Below are 20,515 nucleotides of genomic sequence, written 5' to 3'. Positions count from 1 at the left end.
TTTTATCTCAAATACAGCCTTGGTTAAGGGGTAGCCATTTTATTAGGGGTTTTGTTCTCTTTGTTTGAGCACAACTTTGCAGTTACAGAACTTAGTCTTTTGTTCTCTTTCTTTCTGTTTACCACCAATTCCTGTCTGTCTGAGTGTGAATACAAATATTTCCTGTAGTTGAGTAAACAAAAAATAAATGGAGCTCTCACAGCTGACAGCAGCCAAGTTGTTCTTCAGATCTGAACAACCTAGGTATCTCTTGGCTTTATAGTAGATTTTTAATGGGGAGGGGCGGGTGAGGGGGGGAACTTAACTTTTTTAAACATTCCATTTCACTGTTGTACCATACTTAATCCTTTTAATAGTTTAAGAAATTACTCTTCTCACTTTTTCACATTAACTTGAAACGTAACCGTAATTTCTGATACCAAGCCAGCGTGCCCTCCATCTTCAGAACACTAATAGATATAACCTTGGCTTCGCCTCCTTTAATACAGCTAGCAACCCGAACTTCTGCCAACTGCTGACATTAATGGTGTTGAAAAAATAATGAAAGCAATATAGTGATCCTTAAGAACACACACATACATAAGTTGTTTAAAACTTGGAAGACTGCATGGGTTTATTTGCTCTGTGGAAGTAATAAGTACTGTGCCTTCTCATTCTAGGGTTTTTCTTTTTTTTTTTTTTTCATAAGGGAAATATATTTGTTTTTACACACAGATCTTAATTTTATGCGCCTTTCAAGTCTCTTCCATATCTCACAGAGAGGCAGGCAAGATAGCAGTATGTTCTTCTGGACTGGAAAAAGGATTCACAGATCTGGTGGGAAGGATCCACAGATTGGGAAGTACAGACTAAGACTGGTTCCTTGTCATCCATCTCTATCCTTTTCATCACTATCAGACGATGAAAAGCTTTCCTCATGTCTCTTCTTCCTCTCTTCTCCCTTCCTAATTACCAAAACTAGTTAGTCCCTTCTCCATTGTCAGCCAGCAATCTGTTTTATGATACAAAGAGGGCTTAAAAAATATGATTCCTTGTTTCCTCCTAGGTCTTCTAGTTGCAAATAAATCAGTTGAGGTTGCCCCTGTCTTTCTAGTCATTCATCTCTGCTTTGTCAGGGCTCTTTAACACGTGGCATCACCTATCTAAGTTTAATGACTTTGCAGTAAAAGCATTGTTAAGGAAAAGAAAAAAACACAGAGGTATGACTGGCTGTTGTTTCATCTTGTTCCACAGCCCTTTTTCTTTTAGTAGTTTTGTAGCAGAAACAGAATTTTCTAAGTTTTTTTTTTCCTAAGCTTTACAGTGTGTTTTATGGTGTCCCTTGGGTGGGCCTCTGCTCATATGTAATGGCATAATATAATGTAAATCACAGAAAGACAACAGGTTAGGAATAGAGCAGGCAATGACGGGAATACTGCCTGAAATACAGACACCTTAGAGAAATTCATCTGACCAAGCTGGCACATCTCTACACATCGTGTGCCATGAACTTTGTAGGCGGGAAGAGAACTTCTTTCCTCGGTGAGATTAATTTTGGCACAAATACAGTAGAAAACCTGAATGTTTCTTCAGTTTTTCAAGCTGCTACTGTTATCTAAGTTTTGATGCAGACTTAATAGGAAAAATCAACCTCTGCAGGAAGAAAAAGAAAAAACGTTGGTTTATTGTGGTCCTCCTTGCTTGTGTACTGCTTGCAAGATGGATGGGGCAAATGGAGAAGAATCATCTGTCCAACTCTGTACTGCACATGTGCTGCGGTGTGCTCAGGCAGGAATCCTGCCTCTGCGGACCAAACACAGGGACAGTGTGGATGGACAGGAATCCAGTGCCTGCAGACCACACGCACAGATGGTGTGGACAGACAGGAATGTCATGTCTGTGTGTTTGTGTGGATCTGATGAGGCAGGGCTCTTCTATGTGGATGTCAACCCTAATAATTGGCCATACAGAGCAAATTCTTAACTTTAATTTAGTTTGGGGTAGCAAAGCTCTGTTGGTTGTCAAAGGAAATGCCCTTTCAACTCTTCCCTCCAGCAGTTACCATGGAGGATTTTGCCTAGATTCAAAGATGAAAGCAAGGCAGAAAAAGAATAATATTGGTTTTCTTTTTATTTTATGCGCAACAGCTTTTAAAATTAATTTCGGAACAAGCATAAATAGTCTTGAGGTTTTGTTGTGTTTTTTTAAAAAGTTGCTATCAACACTGTTTATATCATGTAGACACAGACACATTCGTGTATACACCCAGAGCTGGGTTCTGGGCAGTTACAGACAGTCTGTGCTGAGATGATACTGAGCAGCTCACATCACTTTAGCATCTAGGAATTTGTATCTGTACATAACTACTTTTTTTGCCAAGAACAGCATGTATAGAGCGGGGTTGCTATTAACAACTCTTTGAAGCTGCAGGCAAATGCGATTGAAGTGGTGAGTCATGTAACAATAAAAATATGTAAGGCTAAAGGAGCTGTGGTAAAAACACTGGTATATACCTTCCAAAAATAAAAATACCTGGATAAAGCAATGCTTTTACTAATGTTTATTGTAAAGACACAGTCACAATAGACAAAGATTTGAAAACTTCCAAATTACATCAGCTAGGAAAGGTGTATGTAGATATATGTGAGCAGATGGCCAAATGATTTTGTTGAAGCAAGGGATCATGACTAGGTTTTAAGATTTTTTTTTTTTTTACAGTAGGATTCATCTTGTATAGAAATTCCTAGATAAGATTTTGCCATTCAGTTTTCATAGGTATCACTGGACTGAGAAACTTTCTGATTTCAGACTAGAGGAAAGACTAAGACAAAAGCAGAGTGACTAAGGCAGTTGTGTTATACAGGCAACTTTGTGAAGTTGAGCATATGGAAGTAGATTTATTTTGGAAAGGAGAACCAAATAGAGTAACAAAGGAAAGAGGAACGGAGTAAGGTAGACAAGAGTAAGATGAGCAGGGTGCGGAGTGAAGCTGAAGTGAAAAGGGAAGGAGAAATTCCAAGTAAATAGTCATAACAAAACAGGAGTCCCATCAACTGTGTCAAACAAAGCTTGTTCTATTTCTGATAGAAATACTTGCTTGTTCTATGGGATATGATGTAGGTAATTTAGAAGTTTTGCCTTCAGATATTTATAGATTTTGTAAGACTAACCTTATCTCTGGTGCTTAATGTCGGGGCTTAAATTGCACAAGTTTAAAGTAATCACAGGATCATTATAATGTTGGAATGCATTTCCAACCTTAGCATAACCTGAGATATCTTTTACATTTTGCTTTGTAAAACACGTGTATCACCAACCCATCAAAATTTGTAGGGAGTGTTCATGCTCCAAAGTACATTTCAGCTTGTTTTTCTCGCTGCTTTTTTTGCCTTTGTTTTTCTCTCAATTGATAAAATATAAGATGAAATTTTTAGCTTGGACCCACAAACACGCTGTGAGAGGGGAGAAATAAGCAAGAGAAGTGCAATCAGGAGTTTTCAACAGTTTGAGTAATGAGGACCATGACAAAGGCTGGTATTTCCTTTCACATCATTACAGAAGTAGCATTTCACTTTTTTGTTCAAGTGAGTTGTCCTTGGTGGTGTGTATCAAAGTAGGTTGAGGAGACTGAGTAAACTGTATATATTAAACATTCAGCAAACATATGAACTAAGCATGAGAGGCTTGCTGCTGCTCACTTGAGAATTTGTAGCAATTTGGCCTCCCAGAATCTTAGAGAAAGGCATGGAGCACCATATCAGAAAACTCCACTTCTATGCAACATTTAATGCAAGGATATATTGAGAGACTACATCCAAACTTTTACAACTTGAACAAAACATGCTAGTTTGGACCAGCTTTTGTCCTAAAGTCTGAAGAAGAAGAGTTTAAATGGCAGTGCTTAGCTGAGCTGTAGCTCCCACCAACTAACTTTTCAATTTATTGACTGTTTTCAACCAAATTTGACAGAGGGAAAGAAGTCTCAAAGATTGTGTGACTTATAGGAACTTAATTAACATCCGCAGCTGGGTAGAGGCAAAAAAAAGCCCAAAGTAGTGCTCCCACACAGGGAAAGGCAAGAAGAATTGAGCCGTGATATATTTTGTTTGGCTGTAGCATGCGCATATGGCTGGCCATTCAGAACATACATACTTTCACACTGGTCCCAGCTGACTCTTGCCTGGAGACGCCATGGGGGAGGCAGGCTGGCGAAAGAGATTATTATAGGGTTGAAGGCCATGCTTAGAAGATGTAGAATACAAATCCAAAGCACGCAGATTTCATTAGCCGGCATAAAATGGGTAATAAAGTGGACTCCTATGCTCTTCAAGGGCAGCCATGCTGTCTGCAAAAGAAATCAGTTCTTAACTGATGAAAGAAGTAACGAAGACGGCACAATAGATGGAGAGTGGATGTAGCAGCGTGATTTAGCAAAAACCAGTTGCTGTTAAGCTAATTTAAATAAATGAGTCTGCTTTCAGGGCATATGGCAGCAAAGGCATCTGATCTTACAGTCTCTGGCAGGAAATTCTGCAGTAAGGCCCTTCTCTGCTGGGGCGGGGAACTGAGATCAGACTTGCCCTAACAAACTGCACCATAGGGCAGGCTTCTCACACAAGACCTACTTACCTGCTTACTTTAAACCTGGACTATAGAGGTTTTATATGCTTGCCACTGGAAGGTGAATATAACCAGTTCTCTTCTTGCATCTTAGGAATTAAAACAGCAGCTCATTTTGCTTGCTGTTGCTGTCTTCAGATCAATTTCAGCAAATAATTTTTTTGGTTTTGTGTAGCGTGAGGGATGCAGGATTCTTTGAGGCTGTTGTCACAGGATACCATTTGTCCTTTTGATCTTGCCTGAAAGGATTTTTTTGATGCGTAGGCCACCCAGTCAGTATAAATTAGGTTTACAATATGGTGGTAAAAGTTCTCAGAGTCCAGCCCTTACTCATACATCTTTGAGATACAGGAAAACACACCTTACTGAGCTTTCTGTCAAAGAACCAACATACTCGGTTACTTAGTTCACTTCCAAGTAGTTAGCCATGAGAGAAGGAAGGGGGTTTTGAATTTTTATTTTTTTTTCCTCTTAAATCTAGGACTGGGCAGATTCTAGCTCTTGTGAAAGAAAGAAGAGAAAGGCAGTTCTGTTGCCTGATTGCCCCATTGACTGATGGGTCAGTCAAAAACAGCTCAGTGTGTCTCTAAAGAGAGTGAAAGAGAGCTAAAGGAACACGTTCGTGTGGTATAACGCAATAAGGAATCCCAAACACAAGATGTGATTTGGGTTGTCTTTTGTGTCGCTAGTTTTCTCTATACAGGATTCAGAGCAATAAATTTCAATAAACTTTGTCATCAAGCAAACCCATAGTTAGTTACTTGTTCATCTCCTAAGGAACTAATAAAGCTCCAAGAGATGTGTTCCTGTACAGGGAGAATTTCAGTTCAAAGTTAGTTTTTTTTAAAATCTGTCCACATATACCTCCATATGTCAAGCCTCAGAGAGAACTCCATATCTAAACGATCTGCCTCCTTTCGTTTAGTTCAAAGGTTTTTGAATATGAATTATCCAGAATGAAGTTTCTCTGTAATCATCGCATGTGGGGAGATGAACAGAAAAATGAAATCATTACAGAGAGAAATTAAGGGGGCTGATAAAGTCTTTCACTTTGTAATGTAACATTGTTGTAACATTGCCAACAGTCAATGCAGAAGCTGGTATCTCAGGTAGAGTCTGTGTTAAATCCTGCAGGCTTTGACAAACCCCAGCAGCCGCACGTGCTCTTCGTTGGGCTCGCAAAAACACAGGCTTCAGGATGTACAGAGCTGTAGTAACGGGAATGGTTTTCATATGTATGCAGCTGAACAGTGTGTGTGTTTGCTGCTGATAGAGGCATCTCGGTTGCTAATCTTAAGCATAGCCAAGAGGAAAGCCAAACCTAACTAATGGTGTGTCTTTTAAACCTGACAAACAAAAATGACAACTCGGCGTGTACCATCTCCTTACAAATTTGAAAAATGTCCCCCGGATCATTAAATATCATGAATGGGAAGGGGGCATAAAGTAAAATACTTGAAACAATCTTTCAGAGACCCTGTGCTCAAGGTAGGTATACGCTTAAGGTAGATGTATATTCAAGGCAAGTATAGATATACTCAAGGCAGTTACTCAGGGCATCACGTTCTAATAACAGGCAAGGAGGGATTCTTCTCTCTGTGTTTCTGACAACCAGATTCCAGCAGGGAGCTGGTTGGATATTTACAGAGAGTATGGCTCACTAGCTGTTTTCAGCAAATAGAAAAGGACTATCTGAAAGTCTTTGCAAGAACATAATTTTCAGAGATACTGAATTTGGCTCACGACTTAGAAAAAAGAAGTCGCCTGAGTTTCTCCATCATATTTCTATGTTATTAGTGGTGAAAAGGTTTCTAAACTCTTCCATTTGCTTGTGTGTGCTTCCAGTTAAACACTCAACTCGGATTGAAATGGGATGACTCCTTTAACTCACTGACACGCTGCCTCTACCACATATCCATTTGTCACAAGTACAGTCATTATATTAATGTTTACTTAATGTGGGGCTTTTAAAACTCTACAGTAAAGTATTAATAAAGCTTGTTTAGGCTGGTTAGCAAAGCCAGAAATTACTCTACTGAAATATTTTACAAAAAATGAGAAAGTAGTCACTGATATCATGGTTTCCACTGTGTTGTGTGATGGAGATTTGATGCGAACTCTTTGAGTAAGTTACTGCAGTGTGCATATGAAGCAGACTAGCTTAATAAAGAGAACACACAGCTTATGAGCTTGTATCTGCTGTTTACTAGAGGTCTTGTCTAGAGATACAGAAATGCGCTATTCCTACAAATGCATTGGAACGGGCCCTGCCCAGAGAAGTGGTCAAGTCCCCATCCCTGGAGGTATTTAAAAGATGGGTAGATGAGGCGCTTAGGGACATGGTTTAGTGGTGGGATGGCAGTGTTAGGTTAGCAGTCAGACTTGATGATCTTAAAGGTCTTTTCCAACCTAAATGACTCTATGATTCTATGATTTGATGAAATACAATTTGGTTTCAAAAACTTGCCAGTTTCAAAAACTAACCAGAAGACTAGCCATCCTGCAGAAATGCTTATGGTATATATTCGCATTATATCATACAACTTAGTGCAAGCTTTTAAATAAAAACATTCTCTAAAATGTATTATAAACAAAGTCTGTAGTTAAATCTGTGAGTTTCAAATTTATATGTGGAATTCCACTATAAAGAGCTTGTCAGACCTGGATAGGACTCCTCTAGCTTTTACCAGCTATGCTCCAGAATATGTCTCTGACTTTCCCCTATGCTTTGTAGATCAGCATCAGTTCTGTTTTTTCTCATGTGATAATTTAACTGTGATAAAATCTGTTCATTTGCTTTAGGATGGAGTTGCACAAACAAGCTACCAGTGCAGTCTGCAGTGAATGTAAAATGACTTACTCTTAGGAAGCTCCAGGTGAGAGTGTGCTTTGAAGCAGACATCTGTGAAGGAGGAACTTAGGGATTCTTAAAATTCACTATGGCTACAGTTTTGGCAGCCAAAATACTATACAAGTGCTGTTTGGAATGAAAGTTTTCAGGTGTTGGCTGCATTAGAAATAGTCTACTCCACAGTGATTTCCCTGTTTAGCCAAACATTTAGTGGTATAGAATACAAGCAGAAGTAAACTATATGGTAGCCAGAAAAAGCATGCTGAAAATACAGTGAAATCCCTGCAGGACCACGAAAGAACAAAAGAAAAGAGAGCACGTTTAAAAGAAGTGCTGATGCTGACCATTCACATTTATGATTAAAACAAGTTTTTCTCATATTTTCTCCTGGTGGTTTTTTCTTTTAATATAACCACCTACTGTAGCAAGGGATAGATAGGGCAGAGGCCAGGGTTAAATAATGATGAGAAGCAAGAAGGGCTTTAAGAATAAGTGCATCAGAGAGGCAAAAGGACAATTGCAGAAGTTGGGGGGAAGAAGAAAGGGATGGTGAGCCAGATCTGATTGATAGCACTAGAGTATAGTCTAATACATTACGGGAGGAGGTTGAGACTTTTTTAGATACAATACCCTTGCAAACGTTATGCTTTAGACCTGTGGTTCACAGACTCTGGTCTGCAGACCTCTTGGGGCAAGTTCTCCCCAGTCATTCCTGGCTTTCACTTAGGAGCTTGAGTGTGCGCAATGGCTCTTTAGTAATTTTGAGTATTGACACTAATGTAAAGGGTTTGGGACTGTCCGTTTGCACAGTGATTATTGGGAGACTAAAGAGTGTTGTTAAAGGCTTTGACAAGGTGTGGGTGTTGGATTTTGGGGGGGGGGGGGATTGGAGGGCAAGAAATAAGGTAAGAAATCTGTCCAAAAAAAAAAAAAGAAACCTTCTGGAAAGAAATCAAGAAACCTATTGAGTGGTGGAGTTTTGTCCTGTTTTTCTCATTCTAGCGTTTTATCTGCACATGCATGAAGAAGGTACCTGTAATGGCGCACAATATTTTTTAAGCAAAATTTGGATCCAACATCCAGTTCGTATCATCACTAATTCTGCTTACAAGCTCTGGAGGTTTTTTTAGACAAAAGCACTCCTGACACAACCGATTTGTCTGCACCGCTCATTTATTTTCTCACAGGACGCAGTGGTTAAACCACTTTGTTGTTCATACTTTTTACAGTGATGTAGAAATGTTTGCCCTAGGATCTGAGCCATAACCTCATAAGGTGGGAGCAGAGTGTATAATAGCACCATGACAAAGCAGTTCAGGACTGCAGGATGTTGGAGTGGTTCCCCACAGTAAAGTAAACGGGTTGGTTTTACATCATTGCAATAGTCATATGCTCTAGAAATTTCCATTCTTTTGAACATTTTTTTTCTGGAAAGGAGCAATAGGAGAGAAACTGACTTCATGTATTTACAGTTATTTTAAAAATTTGCAATCAGAAGGTCATCAGTTAGTATTCCAGTCCTATGCAAAAGCTTTTTATTTCCACATTTGACACAGAATTACAGAGAATTAGAAAAATATAATTATATTATGTTATGTTATGTTATATTATATTTTATTATATATCTGCAACACTGCTTGGAATTCTAATGTTGGAAAATAATTTTCAGTGGTATACATGAGGAAATAAACTGCTTTTCTTCCTTCTCTTGATTTTTGCCTAATTCCAATGATATATGTGTAAATTAGTTCCTGCAGTGAAAACACAATACTGATTTTGGTGTTTTCTTGCCAATACTTGTATATCACAAACATGCTCTCTTAGATTAACAGTAGAAGCAGTGGAAGGTCAGGTTTGATTAAAGGGAGAACATAGAAAATATCTTTCTAAGTTAACTGATCCCGTACGACTGTCATCATCGGGATGCTGCAGAGATTCTTCTGGGTTAAAATGTTCAAAGGGCTATAATGGAGCTAAGCAGCTAAATCATATTTAGCAACTAGGAGGAACTTGGGAACTTAGCGCCCTCTTATTTTGAAAGCTCCAGCCTTGAGGGCTATAAAATTATCTGAAGATGAAAAGCCCAAACAAAAATTGCAGCATATTTTAGATTGGAGTGGACCTCTGTGTCCAACCACCTGCTGAGAGCATCTCTAACTCAAACAGTTTGCTTAAGGCCTTGTCTAGCCACAATTTCAGTATACACAAAGATGAAGATGCCGCAACCTCTTGGCAGCCTGTTCTGGTGTTTGATCAGCCTTGTTATGAAATGCATTTTCCTGATCTCTGATGAGAATTTTCAGTGTCCTGATTTACATCTGTCGTCTGTTGTCCTGTCCCCTGCAGGAGTGTGGCTTCATCATCTCTGCTTCTTCCTATCAAGTAATTAAAGAAGCCACCTCTTTTTCAGGCTAAACCAGCCCAATTCTCTCAGCCTCTTCTCATACCTCCTGCCAACTATTAATAGTAGGTTATTCTATTTGAAGTTAAGTGACAGAAGCACGCAACCTCTTCGATTCCACTTCAGAACTGTCTGGGAGGGATACGGTGCTTTAAATGTTTAGATCTTTATTTTCTTCTCTTCCTGTATTAGCGCTAACATGTTTTTTTTCATGCAATATCATAAAACATGCTGCCTCTCTCTGGGAAGAGCTACTTTTTCTCTCAGAAAAGTTAATGTGCTGTACTAAGATTCTGCTAAACTTCTGCTTTTTAATAGATTTTTTTCCACACACACGCTGAAAGTCATGTAAGAAGTTATTATTTATTATCAAACCCCGAAATTTCCAAAGAAATGTGAAATCATTTAAAATCAGTAGCTCTCATTGCAAAGAAGAAATTGTTAAAGAACCAGCCTTAAATATAATAAAACAATAAATATGGAGAAAGCTCCTCTACAAAACACTGGTTGGTTAAGTATTAATGTAGCATGTTTCAAGTAGTGATTTATGAATGATGAGTGAGACTTGGAATTCAAAATTTGTTTGACAAAACAGAGCCAACAAAGATGCTGTGTGATTAAATTGCTTAAGCTCAATTTACTATTAGATTTTCTTAAATTAATCCAAAATAAAATCAAACCCAGATTCAAACCCTGGATCCTCTCTGTAATGATCTGAGTACAGTCAAGTGGAATCTGCATTTTCTAGCCTTGAGCTCCTCGTTAAAATTAGAGTTTTCAGTGAGAAACCATGCAGTTATGAAGGGACTGAATCAACAGCTGGCATTTTTACAGTGAGCTTTGAGCTTTGAGCTTTCATTTAAGACATTTAATTTTAGTGCATCTCTGGTGATTTAATATGTCTAGCTGTACATAATTTACTGTGTATGGTATCTAACATAGGTCTGGCTAGCCTTTTTATTTTTTTGGAACACAAGGATTTCACAAAGCTGAAAACGGAGCTTTGTCTACCTTGTGAGCTGGGAGGAGAAATGCCATCACTCCATCCTGGGTCTGCTTCGGGTGTGAGTGCCTATGACAGTGGCACCCAGATAGCTGGAAGTGAAGCACCTGACGTAGGGACAGCAGTTCACCTTGCGGGACCCGAGACCCAGCTCTTCCGTAGTCCCCTCTAGGCTACCCCCAGAGTGTCATCGCTGTCTGGATGGGCTTCATAAGCCCTGCGGGAGAGGTGGGACATGCTACCCAGGTGGATTTTTTTTTCCTTGTTTGTGCATGTATGTGCTTGTAGGTGCTTGGGGACCACATTTCAGGAAGTATGTTAAAAAGGCTTTATCTCACTGGCACTGTTCTTTGTAGACACAGTCACGTACTGTTTTTTCATGTTCATTGCAATCGCTTACCTAGAATGGTAATGTTAAGGTAAGGTATTCCATTTATTCTCACACAATTTATTTTTTATTTTGTGGTTTTAAATATTATATATCCTCTGGAACTTGTAATTTCCAATGAAGTTGAAGAAAAGCTAAGAAACTTGTTTCATATTTTGTTAAATTTCTTTGCTTGACCGTATGCAGTTTTTGATTTTACAAATCTTTATTATGTCACCTTTTCTTCCCAAAGACTTATTTATTAACTTTTTAATTTTTCTTATAGGAAGGCTTTTCTATAAGTCACATTTTTCTGACCAGTCTCAGAATTTTCCTACACTTTGGTATATCAGTTGAAAACTGATTTGCATATTGAAACTGGGTGGACTTCTGAAGTAGTAATCTATTTTCAGCTTCTTAAGTAATAACCTATTTTCAGCTTGTTTACTTTTTTTTTTTGAACTGATTTCTTTTTTGTTTTGTTTTGTTTTTTAATTGAGTTAGGGACATCTAATTGATGTTTTCATTGCATTGTTCTCCAAATTGGCATTTGAACCTTAATCCCAAGGGTCTATAAGAAGAAAGTAGTTTGTGCACACATGTACAGCGCAAGTTTTAGTAGGTACAAGTCAGATGAGCCACTTAATTGCAAAACTAATTTAGCCTCAAAGTGAAATGGTTGGAATGTGTCTCCCAGTTGTTACCAGTTCTCTACAGTAATACCTACTAATGTTTTATGCACGTGTCTTATTTTCTTCCATGTATGGATTTTGGATATACAGGATAGCATAAATGCCCTATTCCCTTTAGTCCCTACTATCACATTAGAAAGTAGACTGAGATTCTTCTTTTTTTTTTTTCTTTTTAATAGACTCAGAACCGTATGAAGCTGATGGCTGACAACTATGAGGATGACCACCTCAAATCCTCATCCCATTCCAACCAAACCAACCACAAGCCCTCCCCTGACCAGGTAATGTGTCTCTCTTTCTTGCTTTTAAAGTAATTTTTACTATGGGAGCTGATTATTTTGAGTCGTATGTAATTTTCCCTGACATGCTTGCAGTACCTTGGAACAAAAATAGTGTTTTGGTGTGCAGTTATAAACCAGAAATGGATGTTGCTGTTGTGTCGGCTTCGTTGAAAACTCCTGAAATGTGAACAAACAGTTCCTGGTACCAAGCTGTTATTAAGTGGGTGGAGAAGAGGGGGCAGAGAATGAAAGGGAAGAAAGAAATGTTACTCTCTTAAAATGCAAGACTGGAGTCCTGTCTGGCGTATTCAGATTTTAGTAACTTGGGTTTGCTGCTTGAGCATGTGGAGTGCCCAGGACTGTTTCTTGTCTTCAGTAGCAGGAAATCATGCTCCAGGATCAGCTTTCTGATCTATGGATTGCATACGAGCAGTTCCCTTCATTTCCCATGAGGAAATCCCAGCCTCTGTGCCAAATGAGCACAGACTGCTCCCTCACAAACTCAATGAGCCGTGAACTGAAGGAAAATCAATTTACCATCTCCAAGGCAGTGAGGAGCCTCCTGTGTCATTTACAAAGCACAGCTATGTGCTTGATAACTATCAGAGAGATTACCTATCCCATGGGTAGCACAGAAAATGCCGACATAACTGCATATCCCATGTTGTAATCTCATCCATTCCAGTTTAATTAAAATATTAGCGATCATTAATCACTGCCTTGGCAAAGTGAAGGAATGTTTGGCACTCCTCTTTGCCCTCCGGCTCATCTAGAAATTGTTGAGATTTGAAGGAAGGCATCTCAGTCTAGACCTTTAAGCACCAACCTAGTGAACTGCAGAAATTATGAGTAAGGTACAAGAGGAAAATAGCAAAAAACAATTAATATTCACCTTGCAAAAATAAATATTTAGAAATCTCTTTTCATGTTGGTATCAGAAGACAATACAGGGTATATACAAAGCAGAAAAATTCCTATTTTCAGAGCAAGTGCCTTTTGCGTCTTGTTTTAATACCCTCCTCCAGATGATAAAGAAAGAACTGTACATTGACTGGCTTGAATTTGCTGCAGTGTTTTTGAAAAATGGTCATCTTACCTTCTTTGGGAGAGTGCAATTGTTAATGCTGCAAATGAAACGGCTTTCCTAGTCTTAATTTGGAGGAAATGTTAGAATATCTGTTGTTTCTACACTGCGAGTCTGTAGTGAAATGAAGCCATTTCCAGAATGTATCTGTAGTACGTGCTTGCAAATGAATGCGGTGTAGCATCCATGGATGAAATGAAAAGATAAAATGTAAAGAAAAGATAAAATTTAAACATTTAAGGAAATTCTTGCAAAGACCTCACAGGGGAGGACGATAGGGAGGAGGGTATGATTGCACTTTCCCTTTGTGTAGGGGCATTTTGAAAGATGACGGAGCCTATGCGAGAGCAAAGCAAGCTGTACCTCAAGGTGGTTCAGAATATTGCATAAGGAATTAAACACTTTGTGCTACTATTTGTACTTACATATGTGCTTTAAATACTAACCAACTCTTTATTTCATTCCCATGCTGCTCTGGGGCTTTTCTCCCATTGCCACCTCTGCACCGCTAGGATGAGGAGGAGGGTATTTGGGCATAACCAGTCAGATGCTCTTAGTTCAGCCATTTTGTTCAGAACGGTGAGAATCAACTTTTCTTGCCAATAGAAAAGTTTCCGACAGTCACTCTCACGTCTCGCTCCCGTGTGCTTTGTGAAACCTGGGTGTGCTCCTTCCCCTTTGCTTGCATAGTCTCTGCATGAGGGTGTTTGTCGCGCGTTTATGTGTAGTTTGTGATTTTCTTCTTCTAATCATCGTGTCATTGTTTCATGATGTTGTGGGGAGAACTTTCCAGGGCATGTAATTGAGTTTCTATGCAAAGCAAACTCTTAATGCTTATGAGAGGACAGGAAATGTCTCTCATATCGTTTATCATTGACTTCATGGAGGAAATGTTTTCAGTCGGATTCTTTTTCAAAGCAGTTTGCACTGTAGCCAAATCTATGTATGTTTTTTCGATTCTGGTTAGTAAAGAATTTGCTCAGAGATAATGTTCCTCCTGAAGATAATGTTCCTCCTGAAGGTTTTAAGCATGTTGAGATCTGCTGCTGAGATTGCTGCCATGCATGCTGACCTAACTAGTCACACATATTTATCAGCTCAAAATAGATGACTCTTGATATGGACTAGGAATATAAATTTTCTGTAAATTTGAAGGTAAAGAGGAATATCCTCTTAACCTTCCCCTCCCTTCTATCTCCCTGGTTCTCTCAAAACAATGAGGAAGAAATTGGTAGCTGTTTGTCATTTAAAGTACATTTTGTTTCTCTGTGTCTGCACCCACGATTTTCTCTTTTCTGCCATCAAATTGTCTCCACAACAACCCCCGTTTCCAGAAGAGAAAGCAGTACACAGGACAGAGCCCTTCTCCTCACACCTGTTCTCTAGCAGAGAAGAAAACATCCTTTACTGTCCAGGAGCCTTGATATACAGCTACAAAACTCAAATATCTGTTATATGGCTCCAGTACACAGGCTTAATTTATGTCTCATAATATCAGTTTTAAAGCAGAATAAATTTATTTGAAGTACTTAAAGTATTGAGATGTAATTACAATATTTTAAAAATCTACATGAAACTTTTTTCTTTCTTCACTTATCCTTTTAAGAAGAATTATTTCACATGAGTTTCCTTTATCAATATCGATCAATATAAATTATTTGAAAGGAAATTTCTGAAAATTTCTGTGGCAGTTTTGGACTCTTGGATTTCTGAAAATTATTACTTTATATTAGATTTGCAAAACATTCATGAAAGAATAAGCTACTCTCTCATCTCTTCGCACTTGCTTGATGAACGGCAGACTTGCATGTCTGTCTGTCTGCATAGATCAGATCCCTCTCTTCAAGTCAGCCATCTCAAAAATTTAATCCAACTGTGGCAGTACCAAACTTGAATTTCATGCCTTGGGGTTTGAACTGAGAAAACCTCTTTAGTGGAAAAATTGATCAAGTGCTTCATTAATTTACCCTCACTGTTGATTTCACATTCTTTTTGAATCACTGCTCTTGCAATGGTTGTGTGTTAGTATATGAAATTTTAGAGACAATGCTTGTAAAGATTTGCTAATGCATGGCAATTAAACAGGAAAGATCAGGTAAGTAAATGAAAAGGAAGAAGACGCTCACTGTGAAGGTAGGAATTATTCTGATTTTCGTTCTAGAGCAAACATGAAGGTTGTGTAGAAAACACTGATAGAAAGACCTTTCTCTTTTCCTGTTCCATCTGCTGATACATTTTTGAATGCAACTGTGCTAAGAGTATGGTTTCTCTTAGTTTTTTGAAGTAGTGGGTGGTTCACATTAAATACAGCATATCTCTCTGCTTTGTACTTGAGGCATTTTCCTCAGGAAAGCATGTTACAGAATATCCTAGTCAAAACAATGAGGCAGCCAGCATCCTTGCCTTCCATGCATCTCATCTGAGAAACATGTCAGCCTCAAGATCGTCTTACACATCAACAGGGAAAGTATAAAGGTGATTGATGCCTCCCAAGCCAGTTATTCCCAACAAGGTACATGTTTTTACCATGATATTCCATGTAGATTCCATTCAACAAAAAAATCCTTATTCTCTTTGTAAAATTGAAGATGTAAGTCACAGAGTCCCTAACCTGCATGTGTTAAATTCAATGTATGTAATACAATGATAAAATGAGGGACTAATAGCATAGGACTCAGTTACAACTTTGTTTTCTAAAGTTCCTTTAGGTCTGAGGGTGTAATCACCTCTGGTCAATACTGAAGATAAAATGGAGGCCATCAAAATATGTACAATAGAAAATGACATTATTTTTATGGTTTGGGGTTTAAGGCTTGTCCCCTCCAGCATTCTGGAATTGACTGAATTTAATTATGCCAGTTCTGTGTATGACAGCATTGTCAGATATAGCTCCCCTGAAATGGAGCACTGTTTCTAAACATATGCGTCCTTCCTGTAGTTTCAGAGAATGGTAGTTTACATTTCAATTTACAGTTCAGTGTAAATACCATCTTTCATCCTGAAATAGTCTTTCCTAGCCTTTTTCTCTAGGCTCGTTTCCTTGCTGTCTGAATTTTTTATGAATCCTTTTATTCCCCAGATGGAGCCCTGTCCTACTCTATATCCAAGCGTATTCCAATGTGCTTTCTCACATGTGTGTGTATTTTCATATGGACCGTATATGTGCTATATGGGGGAAAGAAGAAGCAAAGCTTCCACACATTAACTTCCCACTGCTCAATTCATCTAGTTTTCTTGTGAAGCACAGCCATGCTACCTACGATGTGAGAAAGCGTGGGTGTGGTTCAGAAATCTGCTTGTGTCACCTCTGCCCATCAGCAAAGAGGAGGGCTGCTTGTGTTGAATGGGTGTAGCAGGCATAGGATCACAAAAAGTTGTTGGAAGTGTGAAAGACAACTTAAAGGACACAGGGAAAAGCGAGGGCAGGATGAAAGTGCTAAGGGCAAGAACAGAGGAAGACCAAAACTGAAACTCTGAGAACTGAGAGATTTATCCTGGTATGTAATTTATACATACTGTATGTGCGTTTTTAAGTATGCATGCCATTGCAGAGTGTTTTTCTTCCTACCTTCTTGCAGTAGGAGTTGGAGCCTAGTAGATGCTGTCACTAGACAAGCTTTTCGAACTCACTCTGTGGAAGCACTTTCTATTAACGGTTGCCAGCAAATCGTGAAGTCACGGATATGTCTGCTAAGGAGCAAAACATTTGGGTTTGCTGTGCTTGAATTCCAAGGAACAAAATCTGAAAATGAATTTTGTGCTTATTAGAGTAACGGTGGAATGGTCAAAGAGCTGGAGTGCATAAAAATGGGGATTTTTCAAGATGATGAAAATACTGACAAGTTCCTATTACCATAAAAATATTGCAAGACAAAAAGCCCCTTACTGGTCGCATTTTTCTTTAATACTTGAGTTTGACAGATTTTAACACAGAAGCAGTAAATATTGTGCAAGTTGACTGCTGAAGACACTAGCAAAATTTAACACATCTCTTCAGATTTCAGAGGTGATGTCTGTGGGGGTAAGTCATAAGAGGAGAATATTTAAATCATTTTTAAGAAGTGAAAAACAGTCAATTCAAGTAAATTTCGTAGACTTCTTGTCAAAACCAGTATAAATTATAATTTGCAGCATCACCAATGACACGTATGCATTGTGTACCAAAGCTTACATTTTTAATGTTGTAATTTGACTTTGCCAAGAGTTTTCTGTAGACAAGAGTCATCTAAACCTAAGAACTGAAATGCAGGGAAGGTCATCAATATGAAGAATGTTTAATGCATTCAGTATGAATTTTTTAACTATAGTTTTTAATCAAGAGCTTGTAATATTCTAAAGGGCATCTTTATATGTTGTTTCTGAAAGCAGACTCATCCTAAACAGCCATTTGTGATTATTAAAGGGTAATGGAGCTTGAATGACATTTCTGTATTCTGTTTATTAGGACAAAAGTATTAAAAGGATTAAAGAATGATAGAACAGCTAAATCTCACAGAGGAGTTGATAGTAGTAGACGTATGCAAAAACCAGCTCAGTGCTCGAGGTTGTAAGCCATGTGTTTCTAACTTGTGTCTGCAGAGAAATTTTGTCTCACCCCTAGGAATGCCCAGGATGAGCATTCGCAATCTCCTGTTTGCTTGCTTTGGAGGGGGCATTTATTTATTTCCATCATACAGCTAAAAGGAAATGCACCACGAATGGACACCTAGAGGAAAGTGGCAGATGTAGGTGACAGGCAACAGGTCATAGTCTGAAGAACCGTGACTACTGTGATGGTAGAATATGAGTGATAGAAATAGTGACATCGGGGGAGATAGGGCAGGACATCTTGGGACTTAATTTAACCTTTGCCACAGCTGTTAAACCCCATGAACTTTTTATTGAGATCACTACAAAACTAGAAGTGTCTATACTTTGGGAAGTTTGAGAAGAATATTGGTTTTTTTCTACTTTATTTGGTGCTTGGATTAATGTACTGATTTCTTTTACCAAAGTCAATATCTTATTCATGATGAGTTCCATTTTCAAATGATTACACAGGCATTCATTCACTCTGTAAATGTGATCTTTCTCTCCACAAGACACATTTTGTGCTTGCAGCATGTAGAGAGCTGTTTGTCCTGCTGTCATACTTCTTTTAGGTTCTCAGTATTGTCACTTATTACACTGCGAGCTCATAAGCCTTTTAAATAAATTTATTTTCAGTATGGTCTTTTTAATTGTTAGATCATGCAGAATGGTCAAAACCACCGGGCTTTCATGCCTGACTCATATTACAATGTAATTTACTGGACACAGCACTAGACCACGATTCAGAAGATAAATTCTTTCCTGGCATCATCTCCAACCACTCACTTGTTCTCTTTCTCCCTGTCTCAAATTCTCTAACTGTAAAATGAGCTGAAGTTTTTGCAGAGTGGAAGTTCTGCCGGGGAAAAGTGCTATATAAGTGCTAGGTAATATTATTACACAGTGTTCTAAAATAGTGTTGTTACAGTGATACGATGGTGATTCTAATACCTCATTTTGAATTTGTTCCCAAAATTATGTTAAATTTCTATTTGACTCAATTTATTAATACTTCTAATTTTTCCTTCCAAGATCCTATTCCTTCCCAAAAAAGGGAAAATAACCCATATGTTAAACATTTCAAGGAGCTGCCATTCCAGCATGCTCAACAAAGCTCTTTAGACCGCTGCCTCTTCTTCTTTATTGCCATCTTTTGTCCTCTGAAGGGCCATTTCTTCCCCTCTCTAAAAACCTACAAACTAACTGTGTTGTGTATAATAATCTGTTGCAATATGTCCGTTACAGTTCTTCATTCACATGTGTAAAAACATTGTGAAAAAATGTGTCTTATGCTTGCCTTAGAGGCATACCCTGTGCAAAATTTGAAGGCAGCTACATGAAATAATCTTACTTTACTTAAACATTATCACTTGGCCTGACTGAGAGAGAAGATGCCAGGTTTGTTTTGTCATACTGGTGACAGCCAGGGCTCCTCACTCCCACTTCCCAGCTGGGCAACCCTTTAGTACGAACCCTGATGCGATGCACTCAAATAAAGTGATGTAACTAATTAATCGTTACAAGGGCAGCACTTTGGATACAGTTGTCGCGGTTAATCACAGGACCTGCCTTCCATCCCTGCTTTTCTGCAGCCCTGCTTATGTGGGCGTCATCATTAATCATGAAACTGGAAGACTCCTGTGCTGTCAAGCTCAGGCAAGGAGACACAAAGAGTTCATGGACTGACAAGTACTGCTCTGAGGAAGTACAATTCGAAATCCTGATTTAGCTATCATAGAAGTATCTGTTCTTTTCAAGCCTTTTCAGGCTTTGCCTTTCTTCAGAGAATAACCTTTTCTCCTTGGCTGTAATGACTCTGAATAATGGAAAGCCTTTTGTTGTGACCTTCTCACTTTGGTGTAAGTAACAACCCTGTTGTGGTGGAGTGAATAACTTCAGTAATGCTGATATCAAACTTAATGTTTTGGTTTATGATTAATCTTAGAATCATAGAATCTTAGAATCGTTTAGGTTGGAAAAGACCTAATCAAGATCATCAAGTCCAACCGTTAACCTAACCCTGCCATCCCACCACTAAACCATGTCCCTCTTCTACCGTTCTGATTTGGAAACCACACCTTTCCACCTTTTTTCTTATTCTATACCCATATTGGCATGTAATCTTTTACCCAGTAAGTAAAAAGTACTGTTAGACTGGGATGGGCCAGCCTAGAGAAAAATGCTGTCCTTAAAGCGATGTTAACTTCTGCTCCTGCTCCTTTCCCTGTTTCTGGGAACAATTCTTTTGCTAGCTTGTTGGGTCTTTTTTTTAAAAAAAAAAAAAAAACCACTACTATTTTGCTATCTTAATAACTATTTTATGTTTGAAGCGTATATTCGCTGTCCAAGAATGTTATATCTACCAGCACAAAAGAACTGATCTTGATACACTGTTCATCTTCTTTCTGATCCCGGAATGATAAGACTTAAGATTTCCAGATGGAATTTTGTAATCTGCAGCTCTGGGATGAATTAAGCACTCACGACGGAGGTGTAACTGGGTTGTATCACTGTCTTCCTATTATTCTTACAGATCAAAGAAGTACACAAGTAGATACTTACATTCTAAAACATTCAAAACAGATGGCTGGTTTCTTTTGGTAGAGATTTGTGCTTTTCAGCAAAACAATTGCAAAAAGGCCATCATTCATTTCTACCAAATGAGATT

The 20,515-nt window shown here is 38.5% G+C and overlaps 1 protein-coding gene across 2 annotated transcripts in view; it reads left to right on the top strand.

The window, feature by feature from the left end:
- The window catches only part of ERC1 (ELKS/RAB6-interacting/CAST family member 1), a 291,295-nt gene that overhangs the window by 250,584 nt on the left and 20,196 nt on the right, over positions 1-20,515 (top strand). For both annotated transcript variants that reach the window (XM_009647922.2, XM_009647921.2), the window contains one exon: positions 12,093-12,194. In XM_009647922.2, coding sequence (XP_009646217.1) covers positions 12,093-12,194 — 102 coding nt within the window. The remainder of the gene's footprint in view (positions 1-12,092; positions 12,195-20,515) is intronic.

This window comes from Egretta garzetta, unplaced genomic scaffold (genome assembly GCF_000687185.1).
Source record: "Egretta garzetta isolate BGI_Z169 unplaced genomic scaffold, ASM68718v1 scaffold511, whole genome shotgun sequence".
Taxonomy (NCBI): Eukaryota; Metazoa; Chordata; class Aves; order Pelecaniformes; family Ardeidae; genus Egretta; species Egretta garzetta.
Note: the sequence above shows the minus strand (reverse complement) of the source record. Positions and strands in the feature narration are given on the sequence as shown.